Source organism: Delphinus delphis, chromosome 3 (assembly GCF_949987515.2).
Source record: "Delphinus delphis chromosome 3, mDelDel1.2, whole genome shotgun sequence".
Lineage (NCBI taxonomy): Eukaryota > Metazoa > Chordata > Mammalia > Artiodactyla > Delphinidae > Delphinus > Delphinus delphis.
Window position 1 is genome coordinate 85193617 of NC_082685.1, and position 27573 is coordinate 85221189.

The 27573-nt window shown below is 37.9% G+C and overlaps 1 protein-coding gene across 5 annotated transcripts in view; it reads left to right on the forward strand.

The window, feature by feature from the left end:
* Positions 1–27573, forward strand: part of FBXL17 (F-box and leucine rich repeat protein 17) — a 471962-nt gene that overhangs the window by 134565 nt on the left and 309824 nt on the right. For all 5 annotated transcript variants that reach the window (XM_060009049.1, XM_060009051.1, XM_060009050.1 and 2 more), the window contains one exon: positions 8287–8394. In XM_060009049.1, the coding sequence (XP_059865032.1) occupies positions 8287–8394 (108 nt within the window). The remainder of the gene's footprint in view (positions 1–8286; positions 8395–27573) is intronic.

Consider the following 27573-nt stretch of genomic DNA (forward strand, 5'->3'; position numbering starts at 1 on the left):
CATTTACTCTTCTCACTAGATTGTAAGGGCAGTCTGTCTTAATCATTGTATGTAACACAGTACTTGGCACATAGTATTTGCTCAGTAAATATTGTTGTCTGACCATAGTTTAAAAGAAAACTATTACTGTTTAAATAACATTATTTTAGATTTCTTTTTAAAATTTACTAACGATATGAAAATTTTATTACATAAAGAGCATAGTGAAAAGGTCTTAATGAAATGATTTATAAAGTGAATCTGTACCAAGTGTTTTGTCTCCATATTTAGCTATTTCCTTTGATATGATCAGTAGCAATTTGTTTTGTGTTTTTGTTATACTGTTTCAAAGGAGGGGACTTTCTAGTGCATTAATTGTAAGTGTACACTACACCCTGTGAAAAATAATACAGAAAAACAAAGGAAGGTGAAAATGAAAAAGAATTTTTTCATAGAGTTTGAAGACCCCACTAAAGCAATGGAGAAATTTTGTGTTCCATTTTAAAGCTCCTACAAGTATAATGGTATCTAAGTAAAATTTCTTCATTTGGGACTTTTATCATCACAGTACTTCACATAGTACTTCTTTGTCTGTCGTTAGACGTGGATGCTTTCTGACTCTGGCACGTGCCTAGGCCTCACTGAGGTACCCCTCTGTGTGGTATGCTTCTGTTCACGTGGGGGCAGGGACCTGCTGCAGCCACAGTCCACTGGCAGCCTCTCTGAGGCCAGAATATCCCTGTAGCTGGTCCTGGGTACACCTGCTGGGTTTTGAAGTACAACTTTCCCTTTATCACCCTTCCGTTAGAGTCTTCAATGAATGGCTCCATCAATTATGTGCCTGCAGTATGCCGGAACTCAAGGAGACCTTACAGTTTTTTAATCCCTATATTACTCATGTTACCAATAAAATAGATTACCTCCCTCCCTCCCTCCCATATCAAGTCATAACCATTCTGCCAGGCTTTCAACCCTCCATAGTCTAGTCACCTCTTCAAACCTGGTTTCAGATCTAGTCAGAAGGTCCTGGGAAACTGAACTAAACTAGACTGGGATGCAGTACACAGGCTAAAATATTCCCAGGGATCTCACTAGTAGTTGTGGCAGCTATACTTTTTTTTTTTTGCGGTATGTGGTCCTCTCACTGTTGTGGCCTCTCCCGTTGCGGAGCACAGCCTCTGGACGCGCAGGCTCAGCGGCCATGGCTCACGGGCCCAGCCGCTCCGCGGCATGTGGGATCTTCCCGGACCGGGGCAAGAACCCGTGTCCCCTGCATCGGCAGGCGGACTCTCAACCACTGCGCCGCCAGGGAAGCCCCGTGGCAGCTATACTTGTTCATATCCCAACCTGTCTCCTCTCTGCTCTCTCTACCTCATATTCATACTGCACTAGTACTTGACATGAGGCATCGTGCATATCGTAGGTACTCAAATGTTTGTTGAACTAAAGGGATTTAAGAGACTGAGCAACTCTGAGTGAAATAAGCCCTTTACTATAAATGTGCTTTCTTCAGTTTTGAAGGCATCGCTGATTCTAGCCATTGACTACTGGGGTCACTTCTCTTCTGCTTTCCTAAACCAGCAGGGGATACTTAGACAACCAAACTCTACTCCAGCTGACTTCTGCCCAGAATCATACGACTCTTCTAGTCTGATGAATTTTGCTGAACTGGAACACATGTAAATGTTTTTGCCCTTCGGTTATAAAGCTCAGTTAGAACCCAGCCTAAGCAGATTGCTTTATGCTGGCTTTATTTTTCATTCAGAAGGTGAGGGCACCCCATAGGCCCACGGACCACTCTGGCTGAAAGACACGAATAAAAGTAATGAGGTTAGCATTCTTCCTGGAAAATTCTTTAGGAAGTAGACTCACTATGTCCTTGATCCCTGTTGCTCTTTGTCCTTAGAGGTGGAAAGAAGGCCTTGAATTGGTCCTAAAGTCCTAAGTGAGATTAGGTAGTCACCCTGCTAATTTCCTCCCATTCGTTTTCCAGTTCACTCCAGAATCAAAGTGCTGCTGTTTCTTTCTTTGAAAGCTGTATATCCCATTCTTAGCCATGGCTTCTTTGTCACACTTGGAACCAATAAGATCAACAGATCAAATTTTCTTAGCATTAAAAAGGACTTGTTGGGCTTCCCTGGTGGCGCAGTGGTTGAGAGTCCGCCTGCTGATGCAGGGAACACGGGTTCCTGCCCCGGTCCGGGAAGATCCCACATGCCGCGGAGCGGCTGGGCCCGTGAGCCATGGCTGCTGATCCTGCGTGTCCGGAGCCTGTGCTCCGCAACGGGAGAGGCCACAACAGTGAGAGGCCCGCGTACCACAAAAAACAAAAAACAAACAAAAAAAAAAAGGACTTGTTTTTCAACATCGAAACAAGGCATTAACATGCATCAAGACAGGACTTCATTCATTCATTCCTTTTCATTTTGGAGCCCCTGTTGTGTGCCAGGCCCTGTGCCAAGCACTGGGCTTAGCGCAGTGAATGGGAGATAGGTGGGGAGACCACCACTTAGTGAGCAAGGGTAGGGGGTGGTGGGGTGATGAAAACAGGTGGAAGAGTTAGGGAGGAGTCACATTATGCAGGGCCTGCTACAACCTGAAGGTAGGTTATAGAGGAGTTGGGATTTTATTCTTGGAGTAATTGGTGCCATTGGAGCATTTTAAATGGCAGACTGACATGATCAGATTCGCACTTAAAAAGATCACTGTGGCTTGATGGGTGGAGAACAGATTTGCGGGCTCAAGAGTGGCAGAAAGAGGTCTAGTGTGCAAGCTATTGAAAATGTCCAGGAGAAGGAGGACATGTCTTGGACCATGGTGGTCTGTGGTATCAGTACAGATGGCAAAGAGATAGCCCCATGTATACCCAGGGTCATCTTCAGTACTAATATTTGGGGGGTCTAGTTAGTTGTGAATGTTAGATTTAGTTATGGGACTGTTTCTGGATTGATTTCATAAGACTCTTTAAGAGAACTTATTAAAAGTATATATTTCTGGGGCTTCCCTGGTGGCGCAGTGGTTGAGAGTCCGCCTGCCGATGTAGGGTACACAGGTTCGTGCCCCGGTCCAGGAAGATCCCACATGCCGCGGAGCGGCTAGGCCCGTGAGCCATGGCTGCTGAGCCTGCACGTCCGGAGCCTGTGTTTCACAACGGGAGAGGCCACAACAGTGAGAGGCCCGCGTACAGCAAAAAAAAAAAAAAAATATATATATATATATATATATATATATATATATATTTCTGGGTCCTGAATTAGTAGGTTTGGGGTGAAGTCTAGAGAAAACTTTTTTTTACTGAGCAGGGTCACAAAATACTTTTATATTATTTAGGACACTCATGTAGGATTACACAGAACAATTCTTTGATGCCAGCAGTATAAAAATGTCCAAAGATTGCTCCACCTTTTTAGAGTTAGTACTACAAATTCCTTTCCTCCCCAGATATGCTAGCATCATTTCCGAAAGTTAATCTTTCAGTGCAGATTACAAAACCCTTTTCATTGACTCAGTCTTACTCTGATAAAGATAGATCTCTCCTCCCATGTTCCAAGAAAACTTTGTCTTAAAATAAGAATAAATTGCATCTCTTTATTTAGAATCCTGAAATTTTTGTAAAAGCTTCTCCCAACCTTATTTTCTTATTCTTTAATTTTAATCCTTTTTAGGTGAAAGTGCTTTCCTGGATTATCAGGTTCTACTTACGTGGTTTTATAATTCACTACCGTTAATGCAGTTTCTTCAACACCTCTGAATTAGACTACCCCAGCCCTCTCCTATGCTTTCCTCTTTTGGGAGGGTTCTCAGGATATACAGGACTATCACGGCATTGGCAGCACACCTGGTCTACCTATAGGAGATGAAAAAAGTAATCAAGGGAAGCACTTCTCTTCAGGAAATTCTTTAAAAAGTAGACCTACTGTGCCTTGATCCTTTTCGCTCTACTTCTCTGGGGCTAAAGGGAGGGCCTTAAATTTGCTTTTGAGTGAAATTAGCACCATGAAATGAATCACAACCTAGTGTGTATAGGTTAAAGGGCATGGGTTTCAAAATCTAAAAGACCAAAGTTTAAAGCCCCACTTTGCCACCTGCTAGTGATTTGATTTGGGGGAAGTCAATCTCTAATAGGCTTATTTTAGTCACCTGTTAAATGGGGATAATGTTGCCTCTCGAGGCTATTATGAGCATCTCCTGTGATGCATAGAGAGGACTTAGCTTGGCACCCAGTAAGGCCTTAGTAAATATAGCCATTTTATTATCTACTCTCTCTTAAACTCTTTGGCTACTAGTACCCCAAACCTCAACAGAGTGAGCTGTGTCCAGAGACTGAATCCCTAGATTCAACAATTCAAAAAAAAAATTTGTAAACAATAACTCTCCAAGCAAAATTAGTGACCCTGTACTGCTCACCTTCTGTTCTTTCTCTTTCTTCTAGCCCAGAATAGTTTAGTCATGTATGAACACTTCTAACACAGTGGCTATTACATTTGCCCCGTTTTAGAATTTTCTAGGACTATTGTTTCTACCTCCTGGAGAGGTTTCTCTCTTGTAGCCACATTTGATCTCCCAAGAAACCACCCTCAAAGGATTTCTGAGTGCAGCTTTCAAGAGCTTATGAGAACTAACATTTTCCTTTTCCCTCTGCCCCCTGTGTTTCTGGTTTTCATTTGCTTAGGGTTTAGCAACTAGAGAAGGCCCCCTTAAGGTTCACAAATGGAAGCTCTACAGGAATCTTGCTGTGTGTTTATATTATTGAGGCTTTTCATGGTTCTTGTGACTCTGAAGGCACGATAGACATTCCCTATCACCAGGGCTTTTCCACCTTGTAACACTAAATGCACTTGCATGCTTTCCATGCCGCTATAAAAGTATAGGCTGGCTTTTAGAATGCCAGCTTAAGGAGACGGTCTTCTCTACGTCTGTCATGTGAAGAGATGACACTATTGAATCTGAGGTTCATCGTCCTCTTTATCTCCATCACAGCTTTGACTAAAAGATCAAAATCTGCTTTGCAAGCTGATCTCATTCCCCCCTGATTTTCCGATACTACTTTCCAAATCCTGAGCCACATTTCTCTTTGCATACGGATTCTTTTCTTCTGCCTGCTTTTCCCACAGTCTGTAAGTAAGTAAGATCCTTCAAAATCAAACCGTTACAGGTGTCTTTTCAACAAATAGCGCTGGGGCAATTCATATGCAAAAAAAAAAAAAAAAAATGAACCTTTCACCTTACTTCACACTATTCACAAAAATCAACTCCAAGAGCACCATAGACCTAAATGTTAGAGCTAAGACCACCATTAAGGAAATGAAAAGACAAGGCACAGAATGGAAGAAAATATTTGTGAAACAAGAATCTGATAAAGGACTTGTATTCAAGTTATATAAAGAACTCTTACAACTTAAGAAGAAAACAACCCGATTTTGAAAATGTGTAAAAAATTAAGCTTATACTTATCGGTAACATGACTCAGTAATTCCACTCCTAGATATTTACACAAGAGAAATGAAATATAATGTCCATACCAAGACTTGTATGTGAACGATCACAGAAGCATTATTTATCAAAGCTCCAAACTGGAAACAATTAAAATGTTTATCAACTGGTAAACAGATAAACAAAATGTAGTATAGTCCTACAGTGCAATTCTACTCAGCAATAGAATGAGCCAACTATTTTTACATGTAACACCAAGGATGAATCTCAAAAACATTACACTAGTGAAAGAAGCTAGATACAAAAGACTACTTATGATAGAACTCTATATGAAATTTCTAGGAAAGGCAGGTATGGATGTGTAAAGCATGGTTGTCTAGCGGTGGGAGCTGTGATTGAACATACCGGCATAAGGGATAAAGGGAATTTTGGGGGTGGTGCGATGCAAGTGTTCTACAACTGGATCCTGGTGTTGGTTGCACAACTGTTTAAGGCCTTTTATTAAGTCTCCTAAAACACATCTAAGCCTACTAAGAGTGTTTCTGTACTCCAAGGACTTACTCTGGTCTTGTTTGGCTTATAGGACTCTGTTGATGCTGGAGGCTCCTCCGAGCTCTCTTATTCTGATTCCTTGAGCTGAAAGAGAAAGACCCACTAAGCACATGTTAATACCTTTTTTTCTTCTCTCTGAAAGCTCTAACACCTTGGACTTGAGCTTTCTTGTGTCCTTAATCCTTATCTGAATTCCTCTTCCCCCTTTTGAAGATGGACCTAGGAGAGGCCTGATGTTAGAGTGAGATTAGGCAGGGTTATTTGACCAAATGGCCATAGTTATTTAACCTTTGTTCTCTCTCATCTTCCCCGCCCACCCCACTTTTTAATAGAAGTTTGTTTTCACTAAAGCTTCAGGCAGTTTTAGTGCCTTAAATATTCTTTGTTAACATAATGTTTCTAGAAAGCTGAGTGTCAGGAAGGCCCATTTTTAATTTATCAATGGCACCCTTACTCTTAATCTGCTGAAGCATACTTTACTTTTGAGGGCAGAATTAATCTTTTATCAGACGTACCATGGATGCTGTTGGTTTCATTATTTTAGGAAAATGTTCTTGGGTTGTTTCAGAATTAATACTACCCACATACATTTATTTTCCAATATCTATTCAGAATAGATAAGGAAGATACAAAGTAAGAGTCACCCATATTAAATTTAATGCAAAGGAGATGCAAGTCACTGCTGTTTGAAAAACTAACAGTGGTGTTTAACTTGTTGATTTCATCTTGACTGTGAGGAAAGTGAATCTGAAATTAAGCCTATGATAGAGAATATTTGGACCTTCTTTAATAAGCTACAACTTTGTGGAACAGTGAAGAAAATGTTAGCACAATTATAAGAAGATAATTTTATACATGGAAAGTTTTTGGAGGTTGAGGGAGACAAAAAAGGAATTTCAGTCTGCCCTTTGTTTAAAGCAGGGCCATGTAGAAATGCCAAAAGCTGTCAGTGTAACTTCTTTGCAGCTCTGGGGCCTCAAGTTTTCACATCCCTAAGAGTCTCTTAGGGGCTTGTTAAAAATACAGATCCTTGGGCCACACCCCTTTTGGCTCTGAGATTTTACTAAACTCCTCAGGGGATTCTAATATGTATTACATTAGGTAAGGTTCTTCAGAGAATCGTAATTAGTATGAGGGGTGTGTGTGTGTGTGTGTGTGTGTGTGTGTGTGTGTGTGTGTGTGTGTAAAAGAGATTATTGTAAGGAATTGGCTCATGTCACTATGGAGGCTGAGAAGTCCCCAAATCGGCAATCTGGAGACCAAGGAAAGCTGATGGTGTACTTCTAGTCTGAGTGTGAATGCATAGGAACCAGGAGAGCCGATGATATAAGTTCCAGTCCAAGTTTGAGTCTAAAGGTAGGAAACTGTTGTCTCAACTTGAAGACAAGGCAGAGAGAGAGAAAGAGAGAGAGAGCGAGCAAATTTTCCTTCACTCAACCTTTTTGTTCCATTCAGACCTTCAACGGATTGGATGTGACTAAGGTTGAGTGGTCACCTTGGGGAGAGCAATCTGCTTTACACAGTCTACTGTGTAGATTAACATAAATGTTAATCTCATCCAGAAACACCCTCAGACATACCCAGAATAATGTTTAATCAAACATCTGGGTGCCTCGTGGTGTAGTCAGGGTGACACATAAAATTAACCATCACACCATCCAAATCTGAGGAATCTGAAGCAGTGAGGGGCAAAACCAGATTTCTTGGAAGAAACACTTGTAGGGAGAAACCTTATAAAGAGACCATTGTTGCACTTTAGGAAGCAATTGTACAATTTCAGTTATAAAAGATGTCCAGACTAGGCAAATTCATAGTGACAGAAAGTTGCCAGGGGCTGGAGGCTGGAGTTGGAATAGGGGAGTGACTGCTAACGGGCATGGTGTTTCTTCTTGGGGTAAGGAACATGTTCTGGAATTAGATATTGGTGACGGTTGTACAACTTGTGAATATGCTAAAAACCACTTGAACTGTTCCTTTTGAAGGGGTGAATTTTGTAGTTTGTGAAGTGTATGTCAATAAAATATGTACATATCTACTGAGAGATGCGAAGAAGTGGAGGTAGATAGTGTTGACATCTCTGAGACATTTTCTGTGAAGAAGTAAACAAACATGGGGTGATAGAAAGGGATGTGGGGTTGAGGGAGGATTTAAAAAAAAAAAACCACAGGACATATTGCAGCATGTCTGTATATGGATTCAAATGATCCATTGGAAAGGGAAATATTAATGATGCAAGGTAAGGCAGAGGGAATTTGCAGTAGCCAAATCCTTAAATTCACTCACTGTAATGCCGCCTTGACTTTCTTCATGTTTCTTCCCTAGGTGACAGATCAATCGGTGAAAGCATTTGCTGAGCACTGTCCTGAACTTCAGTACGTTGGCTTCATGGGTTGTTCAGTTACTTCTAAAGGAGTCATTCATCTAACCAAGGTAGGAACCGTGGCTACATCTCCTTAGTTTTTCCGAGTATCATTCATATCAGTGCCCTAGCAATGTTATACGTACTTGAATGAGGACTACTCAGACCATTATAGACGTGTAAGTAGTGTTTGGTAAAATTAAAATCACTTTAAGGCAACAATACAAAATCTATCCTTTCTGAAATGGTACATTCATTTAAACAAGAAAGTTTTTTGCTTTTTCATTTGCTAATGACTATGAAATATATACATTAAAGAAACTGATATATATGACAAAACATATTGAGATGTTAATTTATTGTGTTAGAAGATATTTTGATGAAAGTGTTCACTGGTCACATATCATTAGATCTTCTGAGCATTTGGCTTTTAAGAAGTGAATATGGTCAGTGCATATGATTAAGCTGAGTATGTAACGTGAAAAGAGAAGCAAATGTATGTCAAAAATTAACTTTATAGTTCAGAGAGTTTACTTGTATACCAAATATATGAAATCTCATATTTTAGCAATAATGAAAATACCAGTTCCTTTGTAATCTCTCCCTTTCAATGTGTCATCTCTGCTGTTTTTCAGGGTTCTAAAATAATTAGAAGCTAATTCTTATATGCATGCTTTAGAAAACTGGTTACTATAAAATTTACTTGTGTATTATCTGAAATTTGTCAGGTCTCTTCAAGCTTACAGCTTAGCGGGATATAATGTTTTTCTTTCTTCCTAGGAAAAGAGCAAATGTTTACGAGTTACCTAGAACAATGGCAATAAGGCCCAGTGGATAGGAGTCTGGGCTCTGTTGTCAGCTCCTGTTTGAATCTTGGCTCTGCCATTTATTACCTAAGTGAGCAAATTATTTTTCAGGGAATTAATTGAAGTAATATATGCAAGATGCTTGCCTCAGTATCGAAACCACAGTAAGTGCTAAGTAAACTTTAGCTACTATTATTAAAATAGGTGCTACAATATCTAAATTGCTGGAAAATCAGAGCAAACTTTGAAAAAAAAATCAAATCACTGTTCTAGTCTAGTGTATCTGAAACAGAGCCTGTGGTTGTTCTGTGTCTTAAATGACTGATCAGCTTTAATTATATTTTGAGGATCAGAACCTAAAGCCAGCAGAGAGGACAGGCACTTTATTCTCTCTTATTGCTCTATCAAAACATCTCAGTGTAACCAAGACCATATGTAACCATAATTTTTTATTCATTTTCTATAACCTTGGCCTGAACATTTTGGTAGATGAGTATTTTTCTCGTCACATCTAATGCTGTTTATGGTGTAGAGTAGAAATGCCTTTGGAGGAACAGCTTGTGCACAACAAGGGTTATAATGACCGTATGTGGGCTTTTAACGATCACTTGAAATTGTACTCATTAAAGACAAAACAAGACTTATTAGCTCAGTAAGTGCTTCCCTGAGCATTTTGAGATGGCCAAAAATTATTGTACACTGGTACTTAAAAGATCAGAATTATTTTCTTTGACAAAATAGTAGTGATAGCAAATGTCAGCTTTGGAAGGCTTAATTTGCTGAGAAGATTATTGTGAAGATTATATACCAGGATTGGTGTTTGGGCCTGTTAGCAGTCAGAATCTACTGGATTCATATCAAAGCTGGTCCACAGCGTTTTAGGAGCATCTTTCTTGCTCAGCACAGTATTTGTTTTGATGAGAAGACTGGTTTGTGGCATAATATTGCTTAGTTTCATGGATTCGGGTAAAGGCAAGATAGGATTTTAAACATGTATAACTTTTGCGAAGCTATTTTGGTTATCTTATCTCTTGAAAACCAAGGGTAGAACTCAAGTTTTAATAAAATAAAAGCTTTTTTGTTAAAATATTTGCATTCTGACAGTATTTTTCTACTAAGACATTATACAAAATATAATTTACATTCACAAAATGTTTGTAAATATATAAGTGTTCCTAGAAAGTTGTGTTACCCTTATTATAATCATGGTATATAGCTCTAAATAATTTATTATCAACATGGTATGTAATTCTTAAATAAATGATTAGGGAGATATGAGATGCAGAGTGTTGAGAGTTACTGGTATAAATACATTTAATTTTATATGATTTAGAAAATCTCTCCAAGTTATTACTTTACTAAGTCTCTGGCTCTAAGTTTGCTACTAGAAGCAGGTGCCTTAGTTTCCTCCTGTGAAGAGATGTGCCTGTATTAGGTGATCTATCTCTAGAGTTTCTTACAGCCAGACAAATCTCTGAATTTGAGTCATTGGCCTGGACGGGACTGTGAGTGGCTGTCACTGAAACTAAGGAATGTCAAGTCTTTAGTAAGTTAGAAGGGAAAATTGGGGATTTGTGACATCTTAGATTGTTAAATCAAGGGCAAGAAGACAGAAGATTGGGAATAAATGGAAGAATATTGATATTCTATTACTGTGGTCTCGTGGACTTAATTTTACTTTGATGCTCTCAGTCTTGGCTGGACTCTATTTATTGGTGACACACCCTTAGTCTTCAGATAGATTCTGCTAATATCAAGCGATATTGAAGTAAGCGGCCTTCCTTCTAAGCTGCTGTGACTATGTAAATGAGAGTCCAGAAGTAGCCAAGACTGAATGCCCACAGGTGGAGAAGATAAAGTCAGCTTTACCAGAGTGGGTTTGGAAGCAATGATAAGAACTTTTGAGGTCTCTAACAGTTGAGAATGTTAATGACTTGTATCCGGCAGAATTGAGCTTCCTCCAACACAGGTGTGTTCTTTTCACTGCCATGTACCTATTTATAAATGTAAAATATTTCTATCTTGTACTTTTGCTCTCCTTCCCACTTTTCAAAAACAAGTTCAGCAAATGCAAATGTATAGTTAACCCCTAGTGACTAGACTGTAGTGCCTAAGTATCATTTGCCACATTAAGGACTAATAGGAACATGTCAAAGGACCCAAAAGCCAACATGAAGTGCCTCTCACTGGCCTAAGCTGGGATACGTTGAGCATCAAAAAGGAAAATGGCTGAAATGGATTAAAACAAATGTATAAAAGTCATGAGTTTACAATGATCTATAAAAAAAACAAAACAGAACTGGATTTCTTCTTCCAGTTAAGATGGAGTAGTGGGGACCAGATTTACTCTCTTCCCTGAAACAACCTAGAAAAACTGACAAAATGTATGAAACAATGGTCTTCAAGACACTGGATATCAGACAACCAAGGACAGTGATCCCTGAGATCTAAGAAACAAACAAGAGAAGCCCTATGCTTGCCTTCGTCTAATATGTTGGAAGAGTTTCCAGCTTGTAGCACAGAGAGGGATAACCCAGGCAAAACTCAGCAGACTGTCTGAGTTGAGACAGAACCAAAAGTCCAGGGAGACCAGGATAGCCAGAATTCAGAGGACAGAGTACCAGAGTGGAGAGAACTTGCATAGAAAACCCCAGAGATTGGAGTATGCTCTCCCTTCCTTGCTCATCCAATCCTAAATAACCCATGAGTAAAGAAGAAATCAAAAGAGAAATTAGAAAGTATTTTGAACTGAATGAGGATGAAAACACAACACATCAGATTTAGTGTGATGCTACTAAAGTATTTACTTTAAATACCACCAAACACCTGTATAAAAAAAAAGGTCTCTAATCAACGACCTTAGCTTCTGCCTTATGAAACTTGAAAAAAGAAAAGCAAATTAAACTCAAAGTAAGCAGAGGAAAGGAAATTATAAAGATCAAAGTGGATATCGATGAAATGGAAAACAAAAAAAAGGGAAAATTAATGAAATTAAAGGTTGGTTCTTTGATAAACTCGATAAATCTCTATTGAGACTACTTAAAAGAGAGAGAGAGAGAAATTGCCAGTACCATGACTCAGAGGAGTAACATAGCTACAGATTCTCCAGATATTAAAAGGATAACAAGCGAATATTATGGACATCTTTATGCCTCTAAATTCAACAAGTTAGATGAAATGGAAAATTTATTTGAAAGATGCAAACTTCCAAAGCTCACTGAAGAAGAAATAGATTACTTGAATCTCTATATCTCTTAAAGAAATTACGTCTGTTGTTAAAAACCTTCCCTCCAATGATACTCTGTGCCTAGATTGCTTCATTGGTGAATTCTACCAAATATCTGATATATTTTAAAAACTTTATCAGTAAGAGATACATACTTGAGTATTCACTAGTGAAATGACACAATGTTAGGGATTTGCATTAAAATATTACAAAGGGATAAAAAGAAAAAAAAGTGGATAGGCCACTAAAGGAGACAAAAATGGCAAAATATAGATAATTGAGCTGGGCTATAGGACATGGCGGTTCATTATATTATTCTCAATACTTATATTTGAAAATTTCCATAATAATAAAAAAGCTTTTAAGGGGTTAAAAATGTTGCTATTAATATAACATGATAAAATCATACTATTCAATAGCATGCTTTTTGAGAATGCATAATACCATGGAAGATGCTCAGGATAATAATTAATAATCATATACATTAATATATAATATTAATTTAAAATCAGTTGGACAGATAAGCCAATGGAATCTGAAATGTCAAAGTGACACATTATTTTTACGTATAGTTGGAGTGCAAACCTCAGAAATGCTGTGGGTTCATGAGTTTAATGCCACAGATCCATTGTGAATTGACTTAGATCAGTTCAAATGATTTCTACCAGTAGTCAGGAAGATGCTATTTTATATGACTATTAAGGATGATGGTGAAGAATTTTTGACAAAATGTTCATTTTCATTATATGCTATATAAAAATTTATATTTGTCATAACTTAAGATTGTTGATAAATTTAAAAGTTGTGTTTATTAATTAATGATATAATTCTGATGGTATCTTAATTAATGATATTAATTCTGGTGATACCTTAGATCTTATTGTTGCTTATATACATGAACTGAATTCTTAGGATGTGTCAGATATGGGTATGTTTGTTTTTGTTTTTAAATAGAGGTTTTTTTTTTTTGAAGGTAACAGCTAAAAAAATGCCCAAAGTTCAGATATTTTCTTGGACCATATCATATTAAAGAACTTTTTTAAAAACACATATTTTAAAAGTGCTTATGGCTGAAAATATGAAATATTTTCTAAAGAAAAACAAAATTGATTTTTTTCAGTCAATTTAACATAAGTAAGTGAAAGAATGTTCATTCATGCAGCTAACTCAATTTTCATCTTCGTTTTCATGTTTATTCAGAGACTAGAAATGAAAGATGAACTTTCTTGTCTTTCAAATTTCCAAACAACAGATCAGTTTAGAATGTCTTATTCTAAAGGCAGAACATATTATTTTGCTACTTTAGGGTTGTTTTAGCTGTTAAGTTGTAGATTATCATTTCATTTGTTTCTGATTAATTATAGGTACCTGAGTGATATTTTAAGATGTGGCAAGTGTGTGTTCTTAAGTTCATTCAGCTCTGAAATATTCCCTAGTGAGTATGACCAGTGAGGACTCTGAAGAGGTATTTGTAGGATGACTGTGCATTTGGTTCTTTTTAGCTTTCCGGGAGTTAAGAGTTGAGCCAAAAATCAAGTGTTGAGAATTTAGGTGCTGATTCTCTAGGCCTGGTGTGATCCATTAATAGATTTTTTCTTTGAAGTTCACAACGGAGAGCAAACTGCTTACTGCTGTCATCAAAGCTAATAGGATGACTGCTATTGTATGACCTAGGGCAAATCACCTAATCTCTTAGCCTCAGTTTTCTCATCTGTAAAATGAGGATAATAATAACATCTATCTATCTCCCGGGTTTTAGAGGAAGAGTGCTTGGCACATACTAAAGCAGCATTTGAAAAATAGTATATATAAATAAATTAATTAATTAGAAAAATATTCGTCATTATGTATAAAAGCTTCTTATAACTCTTTAGTCCTAATCCATTCATATTCTTTTATTAAAATAAAAATGAAAAATAATTTTCATGAAAATAAATCTTAGTTAAAAATTTTATGACCCTTCTTTCTACCTGAGTGCCAAGGCTGAATGTTAAGATTAAAAACTGTTTGTCTGCTCTTCATGGTTTTGTTTTGTTTTTTCCCCTTTAATACACTGAACAACTAAAATAATATTTTAAATAAAATCATTAAAAAAATTCCTACCATAGCAACATGCTGAATCAGAGGAATACACTTTTGTACCTTATTTTTTCATTTTTTTTATAGAAATATAGTGGATTTACATTGTTGCATTAATTTCTGCTGAACAGCAAAGTGATTCAGTTTTACATATATATACATTCTTTTTTGTAAATATTCGTTTCCATTATGGTTTATCACAATATTGAATATAGTTCTGTGTGCTATACAGTAGGACCTTGTTGTTGATCCATTCTATGTATAATTAGTTTGCATCTGCTAACCCCAAACTCCCAATCCTTCCCTTCCCCACCCCACCTCCCCCTTGGCAACCACAAGTCTCTTCTCTATGTCTGTGATTCTGTTTCTGTTTCATAGAAGTTCATTTGTGTTATATTTTAGATTCCATCTATAAGTGATATCATATGGTATTTATCCTTCTCTTTCTGACTTACTTAGTATGATAATCTCTATGTCCATCCATGTTGCTGCAAATGGCATTATTTCATTCTTTTTTATGGCTGAGTAATATTCCATTGTATCTATATACCACGTCTTCTTTATCCATTCATCTGTTGTTGGACATTTAGGTTGTTTCCAAGTCTTGGCTATTGTGAATAGTGCTGCTATGAACATAGGGATGCATGTATCTTTTTGAATTACATTTTTGTCCAGATATATGCCCAAGAGTGGGATTGCTGGATCATATGGCACCTCTACTTTTAGTTTTTTAAGGAACCTCTATACTGTTCTCCATAGTGGTTGTACTAATTTACATTCCCACCAACAGTGTAGGAGGGTCCCCTTTTCTCCACACTCTCTCCAACATTTGTTCTTTGTAGACTTCTTAACGATGGCCATTCTGACCAGTGTGAGGTATGTTGTACCTTATTGTTATTGCACAAATTAGTGACTTTGATTTTTATTTTTCTAAATTAGTATAGGCAGTGACTACGTAAGCTGTGGCAGTTTATCACATTTTTTTTCATTCTGTTAAGTCAGTAGTATCTATTCAGCGAGGCTACTCTTTTTATATTTTACAACTCTATTACTCCTACTCTGGTTGTAATGTATATTTGTGCTACATTTTCATTTCCGCAACTATAGCAGCAAGATGTATCAATGTGACACTAGTAAAATAAATGAATTCATCTTTCAAATGACTCAGTTTGTGAAAGTCCTAACAAAGTAAAATGAACAAATGAATTTCTTTGTTGCATCTATCCTTTGATAAAATGGTTGCTTCAGGCTCTACTATAAATATATAAATACAAAATGAGGAAAGCTGGCTATCTTTTTTGAAAGGGCTTTTTCTGGATCTTGGCTTTATACTTTAAATATTATTTTACTTTGCTTATGTTATCCTCAGTTCACTCCTTGAATTTTTATCACACACTTGTTCGTAAATTATGGTTTTCGTTGCCAGTATTCTTGTAGAAAAGGATTTCAACTTTATTTATCTGGTCTCTAACACATGAGGTCAGTCTTTATCCAAGAAAGATATTAGGAGACACTGCTTTCAAGCTCTTTTTGGCTTTCAGATTCATTCACACTGTGTTGTAACAGAAATTTTATTTAAGGATCAGTGTGAATCTGCTTCATTCAATCTTGTGGTTTATACATAAATGCATAGTTATATCAGGCACGGATGGGGTCACATCTCTAAATTGACAGAATAGACTACCTGAATTAGAGAAACCAGATCTGGGGCTTAATGAGAATACGTTATAATGAAACTTAATGAGGAGATATACTACTGAGGGAAAGAAAGTAAGCAGATCTCATTTATTAATTAATTTTTTTATTGAAATAAAGTTAATTTACAATGTGTTAGTTTCAGGTGTACAGCAAAGTGATTCGGTTATCATTTATTAATTTAAAATAAACATTTACTGAGAATTACAGAGTTAGAGTCCAATTAATTTGAAAACATATTCAACTGATTAAAACATTGACAGTTATATTCACTTAATAGTTTTGAACATTTATAAAATATTTAACGGTGTTTTATTATCAACTAATTCAACTGTCTTATTTAAACACTATTTTCACTGCCCCTGGGCAGGTCCTGTTAGCCACAGGGAAATGCTTGCATATGTACATATTATATATTCATTTATACACAAACACAGTACATGCCCACACTGTGCCAATCATTAACCATAGAGAATCCAAATTATCAGATTTTTCTTTACAATTTTGTTTAACATTGTGCAGTGTTTATAACGATGGCCTAAGGGGCTCCTGAATACTGAGGGGAAGAAAACTTATGTTGCATCTTTATTGGAGTCACATTCTTTGAAAACAGGGAATTCATTTCCATGGTAACTCTCTATTAGTCAAAAGTTATCTGTGTAACAGCAGAGGTGAGTTCTAAAATTTTATCTTGGAACCTCAGTATTTAACCAGAATTTGGGTCTACGTAATATTACTCATTATTTTCCATAATAATTTTTGGAATAGAGTTTGGTTGTGAGCTCCCTCTTCTCCTGGCACACTGGCCCAATAATAGAGTCCCATAGCATCTACTGACTAAAGGCAGTTGAGCTCTTCGTATGTTTGCTCTCCAGCCCAGAGGTATCACAGGTATTTACACAAAAGCTGTTGATCACAGTGTACTTACAAAACCATCAGGAACATAGCTGCTTCCCCTACAGTAGACTTCCTTTCAATTGATTGTATCCCAGTGGGATGATTGGCCATCAACATTTTTTTCCAAGAAAAAAGGTGCCCACTGGAACTTTCTCTGTTATATTCATTAGTGGAAATGCTTGGTTATTATGTTTGATCAGAGGTACTTTTCAACATGCAATTGGCTATCAATTTTTGATCTTTAAAAATGAAGCAATACCCCTGTGCCTGAGAAAGCAGAAAGCAGCTCAGGATACTTTTACAGCTTTCATCTAGCTCAAAGGAGAAGAAGTTTATTAGCACCCTGGGTTTCTCAGACAAGGTGTGAGGAATGCTCTGGCAGTTCTTCCTTTTTCTGGGTTGTGATAATGAACTCTCATTAGATTGACTACTTCTTTTCATTTTGGAATCTGGCTCCCCCTTCCCCTTTCTTTCCTTTTGCTTTGTGCTGGTCCTAGGTCTGTTTGCCCTCACATCCTTTCTTCTCTCTAAGCATGCTCTTATATATCATAGGAGGCTTCCCCCTGCAGGCTGCATTTAGTGGGAGGCAGGAAGGCAAAGGGAGGGAGGCAGTCTGGTATTTCTCAACCTCCCTGTCTGTCTCAGGTAACATTTCTGGCAACAGCTTCATCTCCGTGGTTCCAGCCCTGGACAGACCTCCTGCAGCTCCAGCTTGTATTGGAAGACCAGGCCTGTGGCCATGAACACTGAGTCTTCTTTCTGTCTCCCTAGCCTTAGGGTGTTTGTGGCCTCCTGCTGCTGCTAAATCTGTGGCTTACATTAGTCTCTCCAGTTTGTCTTCGCACCTTCTACTTCATCAGAATAACCACTTTCCTTAATGAAATTCCCTTTGTGTCATTTAATAAATGCTTATGGTGGTTTCTGTTTTCCTGGTTAGATCCTAATACATATTCCTTTTTGTGTCATTCAGGGTTTCTTATGTGAGACCACATCTAAGAGAATAGAACTGATATTTATTTCCCCTTAGAAAGTCTTGTAACAATGGGGATCAAACACAAAGCAGAGAGTTGCACATACTATAACATTTCAATTAGACTTCACCATTCCTTAGACACTCTCTAGCCATACTTTGGTCTTGGATCTAGAAAAGCTATAACTAGAGAGGTAGAGGAAGCTAGCTATGTGGTAATTAGGAATAATGAAGCTACAAGGCTGTGGTGATTCCCAAGAATAGGATAGAGGGCTAGGTGCTTAATTATAAAAGAATAGGGTTTTTTTTGTTTTAGTTTTTTTTGGTGGTACGCGGGCCTCTCACTGTTGTGGCCTCTCCTGTTGCGGAGCACAGGCTCCGGACGCGCAGGCTCAGCGGCTATGGCTCATGGGCCCAGCTGCTCTGCAGCATGTGGGATCTTCCCGGACCGGGGCACGAACCCGTGTCCCCTGCATCGGCAGGCGGACATTCAACCACTGCGCCACCAGGGAAGCCCAAAGAATAGGTTTTATACATGACCCTAGAAAGAGTAAAATTTAAATGTTTCTCAGTGCTGTAATGTATAATGTCAATTCACAGAGGCAAATGTAAAGAAAAATATTTGACTAAATAAGTTAATTGCCGTGAACTAGTTATTTGAGTTATCGATTATTAGTTACCAGTTAATTTAAGTTATATCTTGGATGGTTTTGACTGAGAAGTAAAAAGTAACATGCTGGGCTTCCCTGGTGGTGCAGTGGTTGAGAGTCTGCCTGCCGATGCAGGGGACACGGGTTCGTGCCCCGCTCCGGGAATATCCCACATGCTGCGCAGCGGCTGGGCCTGTGAGCCATGGCAGCTGAGCCTGTGCGTCGGGAGCCTGTGCTCCGCAACAAGTAACATACTATCATGTCAGTACATCTGTTTATTTTTTAATTTTCAAAAATCTTGGTCATGCTTTTTGTTGATGTGAGAAGGTATAAGTGACCCCAAAGTACATAATATTAAAGTAAATCATAAATTTTGATATTTAAAGTTAGCTATATACTAGATATTGTTATTTAAATTTTCATTTCAATTAGTTGAAGCTTTTCAACTCATAGATGGAAGAAACTGGTTGAGAGAACAGAATTAGTTCTTTGTATCAGAAAGTAGTGCTTTAATATATAAATCAAAGTTATATAATTTTTACACTTCATTTTTGAAAAATTTGCATTTTTTAATAATAATGTAGTTTCATGTTCTATGTTACTTAAAATCAAGGAAAACTTCATAAAGACCTTCTTTCTGAGTGCTATTTCGTATTGGTATCTGATATACTGCCTATAGCATAGTCATTAACCTAGAATTTTAGATCATTTACTTCCATCTCTTAACATTGAGTATGATTTGTCAATTCCAAATTTAAATACATTGTAAACCAAATGCTGTTGCTTCTTGGAACTGCTTTTGTAGGACAAAGGTAAAACTAAGTAAAACAAATGGGACCTGATTCAGTGTTTTGTAGAGTTCCTGATTTGGATTTTGAGTATGCATCCTTACATGCTCTTTAAAAAGTTTGAGTTTTCTAAGATTTTTCTCACCTGGAAAGTGTTCATTCTTTTATCATTATAGGTGATTGTTGCACTTACGTAGTATCAAGTATAATGCCAGAAATGAAGATTGTGGAAGAAATAGTATTTTTTCCAAACGTGCATCCTGATTTTTTTCTTTCTCGCTAGTAAGGGTGATCTGATTGATTCATTTTTAGATTGTTAGTATCAGACTTATTAATATTTAGATTAATAATATCAATGAATTGTTAATTCATTTTAGATTGTTAATAAAAATATTAGATTGTTAATACCAACTAGAAGGGGTATTTGAGGCTTTATTTGGGGACTTCAGGAGGGAGGGTAGGGGGGCAGAGTTACATATACATTTTGGAATGTTTCTTCTCATAAAAATGGCTTGGAGATTGAGAGAAGAGAAAGCTAATGGATGCCTAGGTTAGCTGTTTTCTTCCTGAATGACTCAGGGCGCTCCAGACCTATGGGGTAAGCCTCAGAGAGAAGCTGCAGGTACCTACTGAAGGGGCCTCATGCTGTTCCTCTGTGAACAGTACCTGGTCACAGATTAGCAAAACTAATGTCTGAAATTAAGTTTTGGGCCTCTTTCACTCTGAACTTTGACTTTAGTCTAAGGCTCAGAAATGAGAGTGTAAGCCCAAGAGATTTTCCATGTGAAGGTGAATATTCTAAACCAGAAAGAAAGAAATAAAAGGCACTTCATTTTAGAGAGTAGGTATATCATTTCTGTAACATTTTTTGAATGCCGGAAAATGACAATATATGCCAGAGTATTTTTAATTAAAAATCATTAATGTCGTTTCTTTGTTTTTCAGTTTCATACATTTAGAAATAAAGAATGGAATAATTTGGCTGTTTGACTTTAATAGTATAATATTAAGAGGTCAATGTACAGGTCACTTGGCTTAGATATGATAAGCTTTTGTCTTGGGCTAATGGCATTTCAGTTATTTTACTACTTTTAAAAATAAGGTCGTAAAACTTTTTTTTGGAATATATTTCCAAAACTTTTGACACATTGAAGTGTGATAAGTGGATTCAGGTGACTGAAATGAGTTCAAAATTCCATGAATTGTCTTTTTTAAAAAAACAGATCTGTGAACTTGGTATGAGGAAATGAAAGAGAAGTACACAACCAGTCCAATTAGACAAAGTAATCTTTCCTTGCATGCTTCACATTTGACTTAATTTATCCTTAATTTATTTAAGCTTTGATTTTTTTCTTATTTAAGTCAAACAGTATGAATGTTTTATTTTTTAACTGAGGAGAAATTCTTTTTCTTAGCTCCTGCTAGGTAAAAAAGTGACAGGGCTGCTTAGTGCTGCTAACTTTAAGTGCTGTTTGTAGTCTGTTATGAGCTCTAGAAATCTTCTATGGAGAAAAGAAAGGGATTTGGTAGAAAGAAGTCCTAGAAAAAAGTCAATTAGAGACTGTGCTGCCTGCCAGAGTGGAAGAGGAGGAGCGGAGCATCCATTCTGATTTGTTGCACAAAGAAAACAGGAAGCCAGTTAACAAATATGCACATTTCTGCAGCAGAAGACAGTGATTAAAATTTTTGGTGGCTTCCCTGGTGGCGCAGTGGCTGAGAATCTGCCTGCTAATGCAGGGGACACGGGTTCGTGTCCTGGTCTGGGAGGATCCCACATGCCGCGTAGCGGCTGGGCCCGTGAGCCACAACTACTGAGCCTGCGCGTCTGGAGCCTCTGCTCCGCAACAAGAGAGGCCGCGATAGTGAGAGGCCCACGCACCGCGATGAAGAGTGGCCCCTGCTCGCCGCAACTAGAGAAAGCCCTCGCACAGAAACGAAGACCCAACACAGCAAAAATAAGTTAATAAACTCCTACCCCCAACATCTAAAAAAAAAAAAAAATTTTTTTTGGTGAACTACTCAAAATTCCTGCCACTCACATCAAAACTGTGAAAACTTAGAGACTGTTTAAATGTTCTTCATTTTAAGAACGAACATGAAAATGAAGAACTGATTATGCTTCTTGTTCTAAAATGATCTTTAATTGCGTAGAGTGAGAATGTTGTTTTTTATTATTTAATGCTTATGTATTACTGAGGTTTATGTTCAAATATATCACTTTTAGAAACATGTAGCTCCAGAGCTGCAGATTCTGCGTTCGATATAGTTAAAAGAACGGAGACCTGGTTTACGGAAACCTAGGTACATGAAATTATTTTTAATGTTTTGTTCTTAATTTCAAATTTACTCATTCAGCAATCAGCATTTAATAATTTCGTATGATGCATCTAGTACTGTGTGAAGCACTGGTGACACAAAAGTGAATAAGACATGGTCAAAGACCTGCATTAGCTTGCCTTAGACCCTAGTGGGAGAAACATACACTTAATTAGACTAAATTATAAAGCAGTGTTTAAGGCCGTGGTGGGAGAATGAGCAACATCAGTGGGTGTACAGAGGGCAGAGTCTCTTAATCTGACGGTGGGCATCCTGGGAGGTTTTACAGAGGATGTGTACTGGAGGTGTGAAGGCTGAATTATGCTTTGACAGGAAGTGAAGCCAGCCTTGTAACTGCTTCAGGTGGCTTGGGACAATATTGCTGCTAATGCTTTTTTTTTAGAATCATGCTAGTCCACTGTGTATTAATCAATTAATTAATAATTTTTTTTACTCACTATAAATTGAAAGGCCAGTATGATTGTACCTAGCTAACCTAATGAATTTAGCACATTTATATATAATTAATACTTTTATATATTAAATTTAGAAGTGTAAGTGCTACCTGTGTGCTGATGAGGCCCACATTTATTTGACTCTCCTTGGATATCTAACAGGCATCTCAGATATAGTATATTCAAAACCAAAGTCTCTCCCTACCTGTCCCCAAAGCATCTTAGTTAATTGCAGTAATACCTTCCAGTTGCTCAAACCAGAAACCTTGGAATTATCCCTGATTCTTAGTTTTCTCTTGTGCTCCATAACTAATTTGTCAGAAAATTCTGTTGATTCTAATTTCAAATATATCCAGAATCTGATCACTTTATACTACCTCCAGCTGCTGTCACTGTGGCCCAGGTCACTGATGTTGCTTGACTAGATTAATTCATTACAGCTTCTCTGCTTCTACCATTGCTCCTAGTCTAGCTAGACTCACACAGAAGCTAGAATAATCATTTAAAAATGTAGCTTAGAGCCTGTCACATACCTGCTTAAAACCCACCAAATTCCCAGATTCCTTAGAGCAGAAGCTAAAATCCTTACTTTGGCCTACAAGGCCTCACCCAGTCTTCCCTTCTTTGCTCCCCTCTTTGGCCATGTCTGTAATTAGTTTTCCTTCTATTCACTCTGCTCCCAGAACCTCTGGCTCCTTACTAATCCTCCAAAACGCTAGACCAGTTCCCATCTCAGGGCCTTTGCACTTATTCTTGTCCCAGGCATCAGCATGGTTTTGTTTGCTGCCTCACCTCCTTCAAACTTGTGCCCATATATCTTTTCAATGAGATCATTCTTGACTGCTTATTTAAAATTACACTCCATCTTTCTTCCCCCTACTGTCCCATCTGCCGTGCCTTGCTTTATTTTTTTCTCTATAGTACTTAACACCTTTTAACATGCTATACAATTTGTTTACTTATTGTTTCTACTGCCCCCTTCCAACTAGAAATATAAGTACCCTATGGACAGGGATTTTTTTGTCTGTTTCGTTCACTGCTATGTTTTTAGCAGCTGGAATATTTTCTGGTACATAATGGATGCCCAGTAAATAGTTACTGACTATATGAATAATAGTTTTCTATGTTCTTTTTTGAGTGATTGAAGAGGCTGAGCTTTTTAAATTATTTTTACACTTTCAGTAACCGGATTTAAATATCAGTTGCTCTGAACTAGGGAAGTGGTTCCTTGTCCAGGCTGAGATCAACTGGGTATCTTTTTCAGAAATAGGACTTGTTAGCCTTACCCCAAGCCAATTAAATCAGAACCTCTAAGGATGGGACCTGGTCATTAGTGTTTTTTAAAAGTTTCCCCATATGATCCTAATGTGCAGCCAAGGTTAGAGCCACGTGCTCGGGAACATTTAAATAAATATGAATGAATGAATGAAAGTGCACCACAACTACCGCACCAGAGATGCAGATTTGGACCAGCTCAAGCATTAGGATTGGATGTCAGATGTTGGCAATGAGAGCTTGGTCCTGAGCAGCACAGCGCAGGGAGGGCCGGTGGGGGAGGAGGAAGGGAAGGGGAAAGGGAAGGTGAGTAGATGGAGAAAACAAAGAGGGGACTCCCAGGTAGCTGTAGCTGGAAGGAAAGTTTGTTCCCCTGGTCCCTTGGCAGCTGTTGCCAATTGACGATTTCTGTCTAAAAGGCATAGTTCTGTTGTGGGCTGCCTAGTTAGTAATTTGTGTCAAGGCAGGTATATTATATTTTAAGACTCACTAATTTTTCCTCTCTCTGAAGTAATCAGGAAGTGAGCTCAGTTTTAAATAATGAATACAGGTCTCTGAGCACAGTGAGAATAACTTCTCAAAACTTGGAGAAAGAGATTTGAGCTATTTTAACTTAAGATGTCAGGGAATAGTAGGTATGGAGAGTGAACGGCCTTGATACGCAAGCTCTGGGATTCCTTTCTGCAGTTGAAATGTTTTTGTTTTCCTGAAGGTTTCAGAGAAGGTGGGAGATCCAGAGTTATTTAAGGAATATTTATCTGGCTGGTTATGTGGCAAGAAGGAGTTAGAAGGGATAGCTCTGAAGAGAAGCAGTGAGTAAAGTGTCCTAGAAAGCAAAACAGAGAATGAATAAAATGGTGAAAGATGTCAGATCCAGTAGGAGAATGGCAGAACCAGCCAGGCCTTGGATTTGGAAATAAAGCAAAGAGACAGCATCCCATTGTGATTAAGAAGGCAGTGGTTGGAAGGAACACATAAAGAAGGAGACAGAGAATTAACGTGGTAGCTACTGTGGATGTGATAAGCATTCCAGACTCTGGAAGTCCTATTTTCATGGTTAGAATTAGAAATTTTTATTGTCTCTGCCAGGCTCTCAGGCTATTTAAAAGCTTTCAGTTATACCCTGAGTGTCTCAGTTCTGTGAGGTGCTGGGAAGGATTTACCTGATGTCCTAAATGTGACTTATCTAGCTTTTATTACTCTCTCCATACTCGAGTACCAAACTGAGGTTCAGCCTAGTTGATGAGCAGAAGGGATGCCCCTCGCTCTCTCCTTTGTCCAACCAAGTTCTTCTCTAAATGTAGACAACAGAACCTGTCGAGGTGTGGAAGCCTTCCTGTGCTCAGGGACAGAAATTCCCTCTCTGCCCCATTCCATTCCATTCCCAGCAGTCTCAGTTTCTTTACTATTATTTTTAGTCTTGCCATGCACAACCCCTACTATAGCCCCTCCCTTTCTCCTTGTATCTCCCTCCCTGTCCTTAATAGGTGGCTCTCCCCACTTTCTTATAAATGCCTTTCTCTGACCCCTCTGTCTCCCTGTGCTTTTGGTCTCTCCCATGATCCCCATCTTGGCAGCCTGACAGGTGATTGGCAGGTGAGTGTGTGTTGCTGATCTACAGCCCCAGCAGCCTGTCTTAACCCTTGACTTTGCTCCCTAAAGATTACAACCGATTGCTTTGAAACTCAGTCACAGTGAAGCCAACATCCACAGGGCTGGCAAGAAGTAATTTAGGTACTAGTTGACATTTGAACATATTTAACTATACAGAAGTTTTTATTCTTTTCAAAACTTATCTCCTCCAACTGGCTTCACGTAAATTATCCTCGTTAGTCTGAAACAGTGGAACATCCCTGCTGCCTTTGCCAAGGTACTGTGAGTCCTCTTATGTTGCTTCATCCCCTTTAGTCAACCTGCACAATTGAGGATTTTGTTTCATTTTTTACTTTTCCAGAGTCTTAACAAAATTTGGAAGCTATTTGAGGTCTTTTTATAATCCTCCCAGTCTGTGTTTCCTAGGTAACATTTTAGTGTCTCATTTTATTCTTAAGTACATCCACAGCCATACAATCATTGACTAATTTTAGCCTTTAACCTGAATTGGCTATAAGTAATATTTTTTCGCAATAAAAGCAGTATTAAACTGAAAGTTGATTACCTGCATTCTACATTCTGACTTGAATTTCTTTTAAAATACCTTATGAAGCTGTTTAAAAATTGGAATGAAGCATTTAAAAGATCCTGGTGGTATGGCTTTGCTTATTCAAATCCTCTGTGATTTGTGTAACCCAAGACTACCAGTGAATTTGTAAGGGAAAGTAAGTTTAATTAAAATGTCAGTTTCCTAAATGTAATTATTTGTTTATGAAGGATTGTTTTAGGTAGCTTTTTATGAAACGCTGGAGGGCACTATTATGAAATTCCCATAGCAAGGGAGGGAATATGATGAATTTGACAGAGCTGTTTGTGGGGTTCTGAATAAAAATGCCACGCCCCTTAGAGGTGCTCCGTATGTCGTATATTGATGCCGGTTACCAGGAATTAACCTCCTGGAACTGCCTTTGGATGCTGTCATATTTCAAGTTGAACTGGCCAATGTGGTCATAGGGAAGGTGACACAAGCGTAGTCAGTGACTGTCAGCTCATGAAAAATGAGCCTTAATTGAATCTGAGGGCAAAACACTCTTCAAGATCTCAGTAGAAAGCTGGCATGTGAGAGCCAAAGTAAACCTGTTTCCTCATGTTTGAGTCTTTGCTCCATTGGAAGAGAAAGAATGCTCCATTTATGGACAATAAATACAGGGCAGTATCAGCCACAAGTGGCCCAGTGTCATCATCTGACCCACCTTGAACTGATGAATGGGCGTGGATGTAGGATTTCTGAAAGCTCAGGAGTCAATGAACTAGCATTAGAATTTTATCACATGTAGATAGTTTCTGGAATTGTTACTTCTTGCTATTCCATTACTTCTAGAAGATATCTTTGGGTTTTCCTAAGTCTGAAAAATAGTTTAGATTTGCCATCGACTCTCTGCCTATTATCGGCGCTTTAATAAGTTATTCAAACCTCTTTGGTCCTCAGTTTCCTTCCCTAATATGAGGGGACCGATCTGGCACAAATTAAGTTTTCTTTCCTACAGAACTTTATTGTATCCTCCCACTGGGTCCTGGTCGAGGAAGTAATTTTTTTTTTTTTATTGTGGTAAAATGTACATAACAAAAGTTTACCTTTTTAACCATTTTTAAGTGTACAGTTCAGTGGTGTTAAGTACATTCACAGTGTTGTGATGAGATATTTTACAGTGAAGGAAGCTAAGAGATAAAGTCATAATTCACATAGAAACTTTGTGCCAGAAGCTGTGCTAGACCCCAGAATATGCATGTGTAGGAGATATTTATGTGGCTGGATAGAATTTTTATGATTTTCATCTTTGTAGTGAGTATAATACAGTATAATTGGGAAAATAGAGTAATGCTGTATGTGTATTATACGTGGCTATATTTAATAACAGTTCACATATGCATATGGTTACACGTAGCAAAATTCATCCTCAACATTCATAGGTTTAATGGTCATGCTTCAAAATATTTTCTAGCAGCTCTGTGGGTCCATTTCGTGTATTTCTGATTTGGCTGTGGTACAGACATGGGGCTGCTGTCAGGACATGAGCTCAGCAAGCCGCCCAGTACCTGCAACTCACAGAAGCTACTTCATTCTTTGCATGTTCCCAGAACAGTAGTTATGAAAATTTTGGGGGTGTTGGGATCAAAAATACCCTGTAAAAAAAGCTAACTATAAAAGTAATGTGGCTTTAGAAAATGGTGATTTTTTAATTGAGGTATAGTTGACAATATTATATTAGTTTATGGTGTACAAGAGTGATTCAAAATTTTTATAGATTATACTCCATTTATAGTCATAAGAAATGGTGATTTTTATATAGAAAATAGAAATACGGGGTACATTACTGAGGGGAACATTAAGAGGGATATCAAATTTAACAGTGATTCTGATCCTTGACATGTATAAGTTCATCTTTGCTTAATCAAGAATAAGAAAACTTGACCAGTGAAACCATTTTAGCTACTAGTT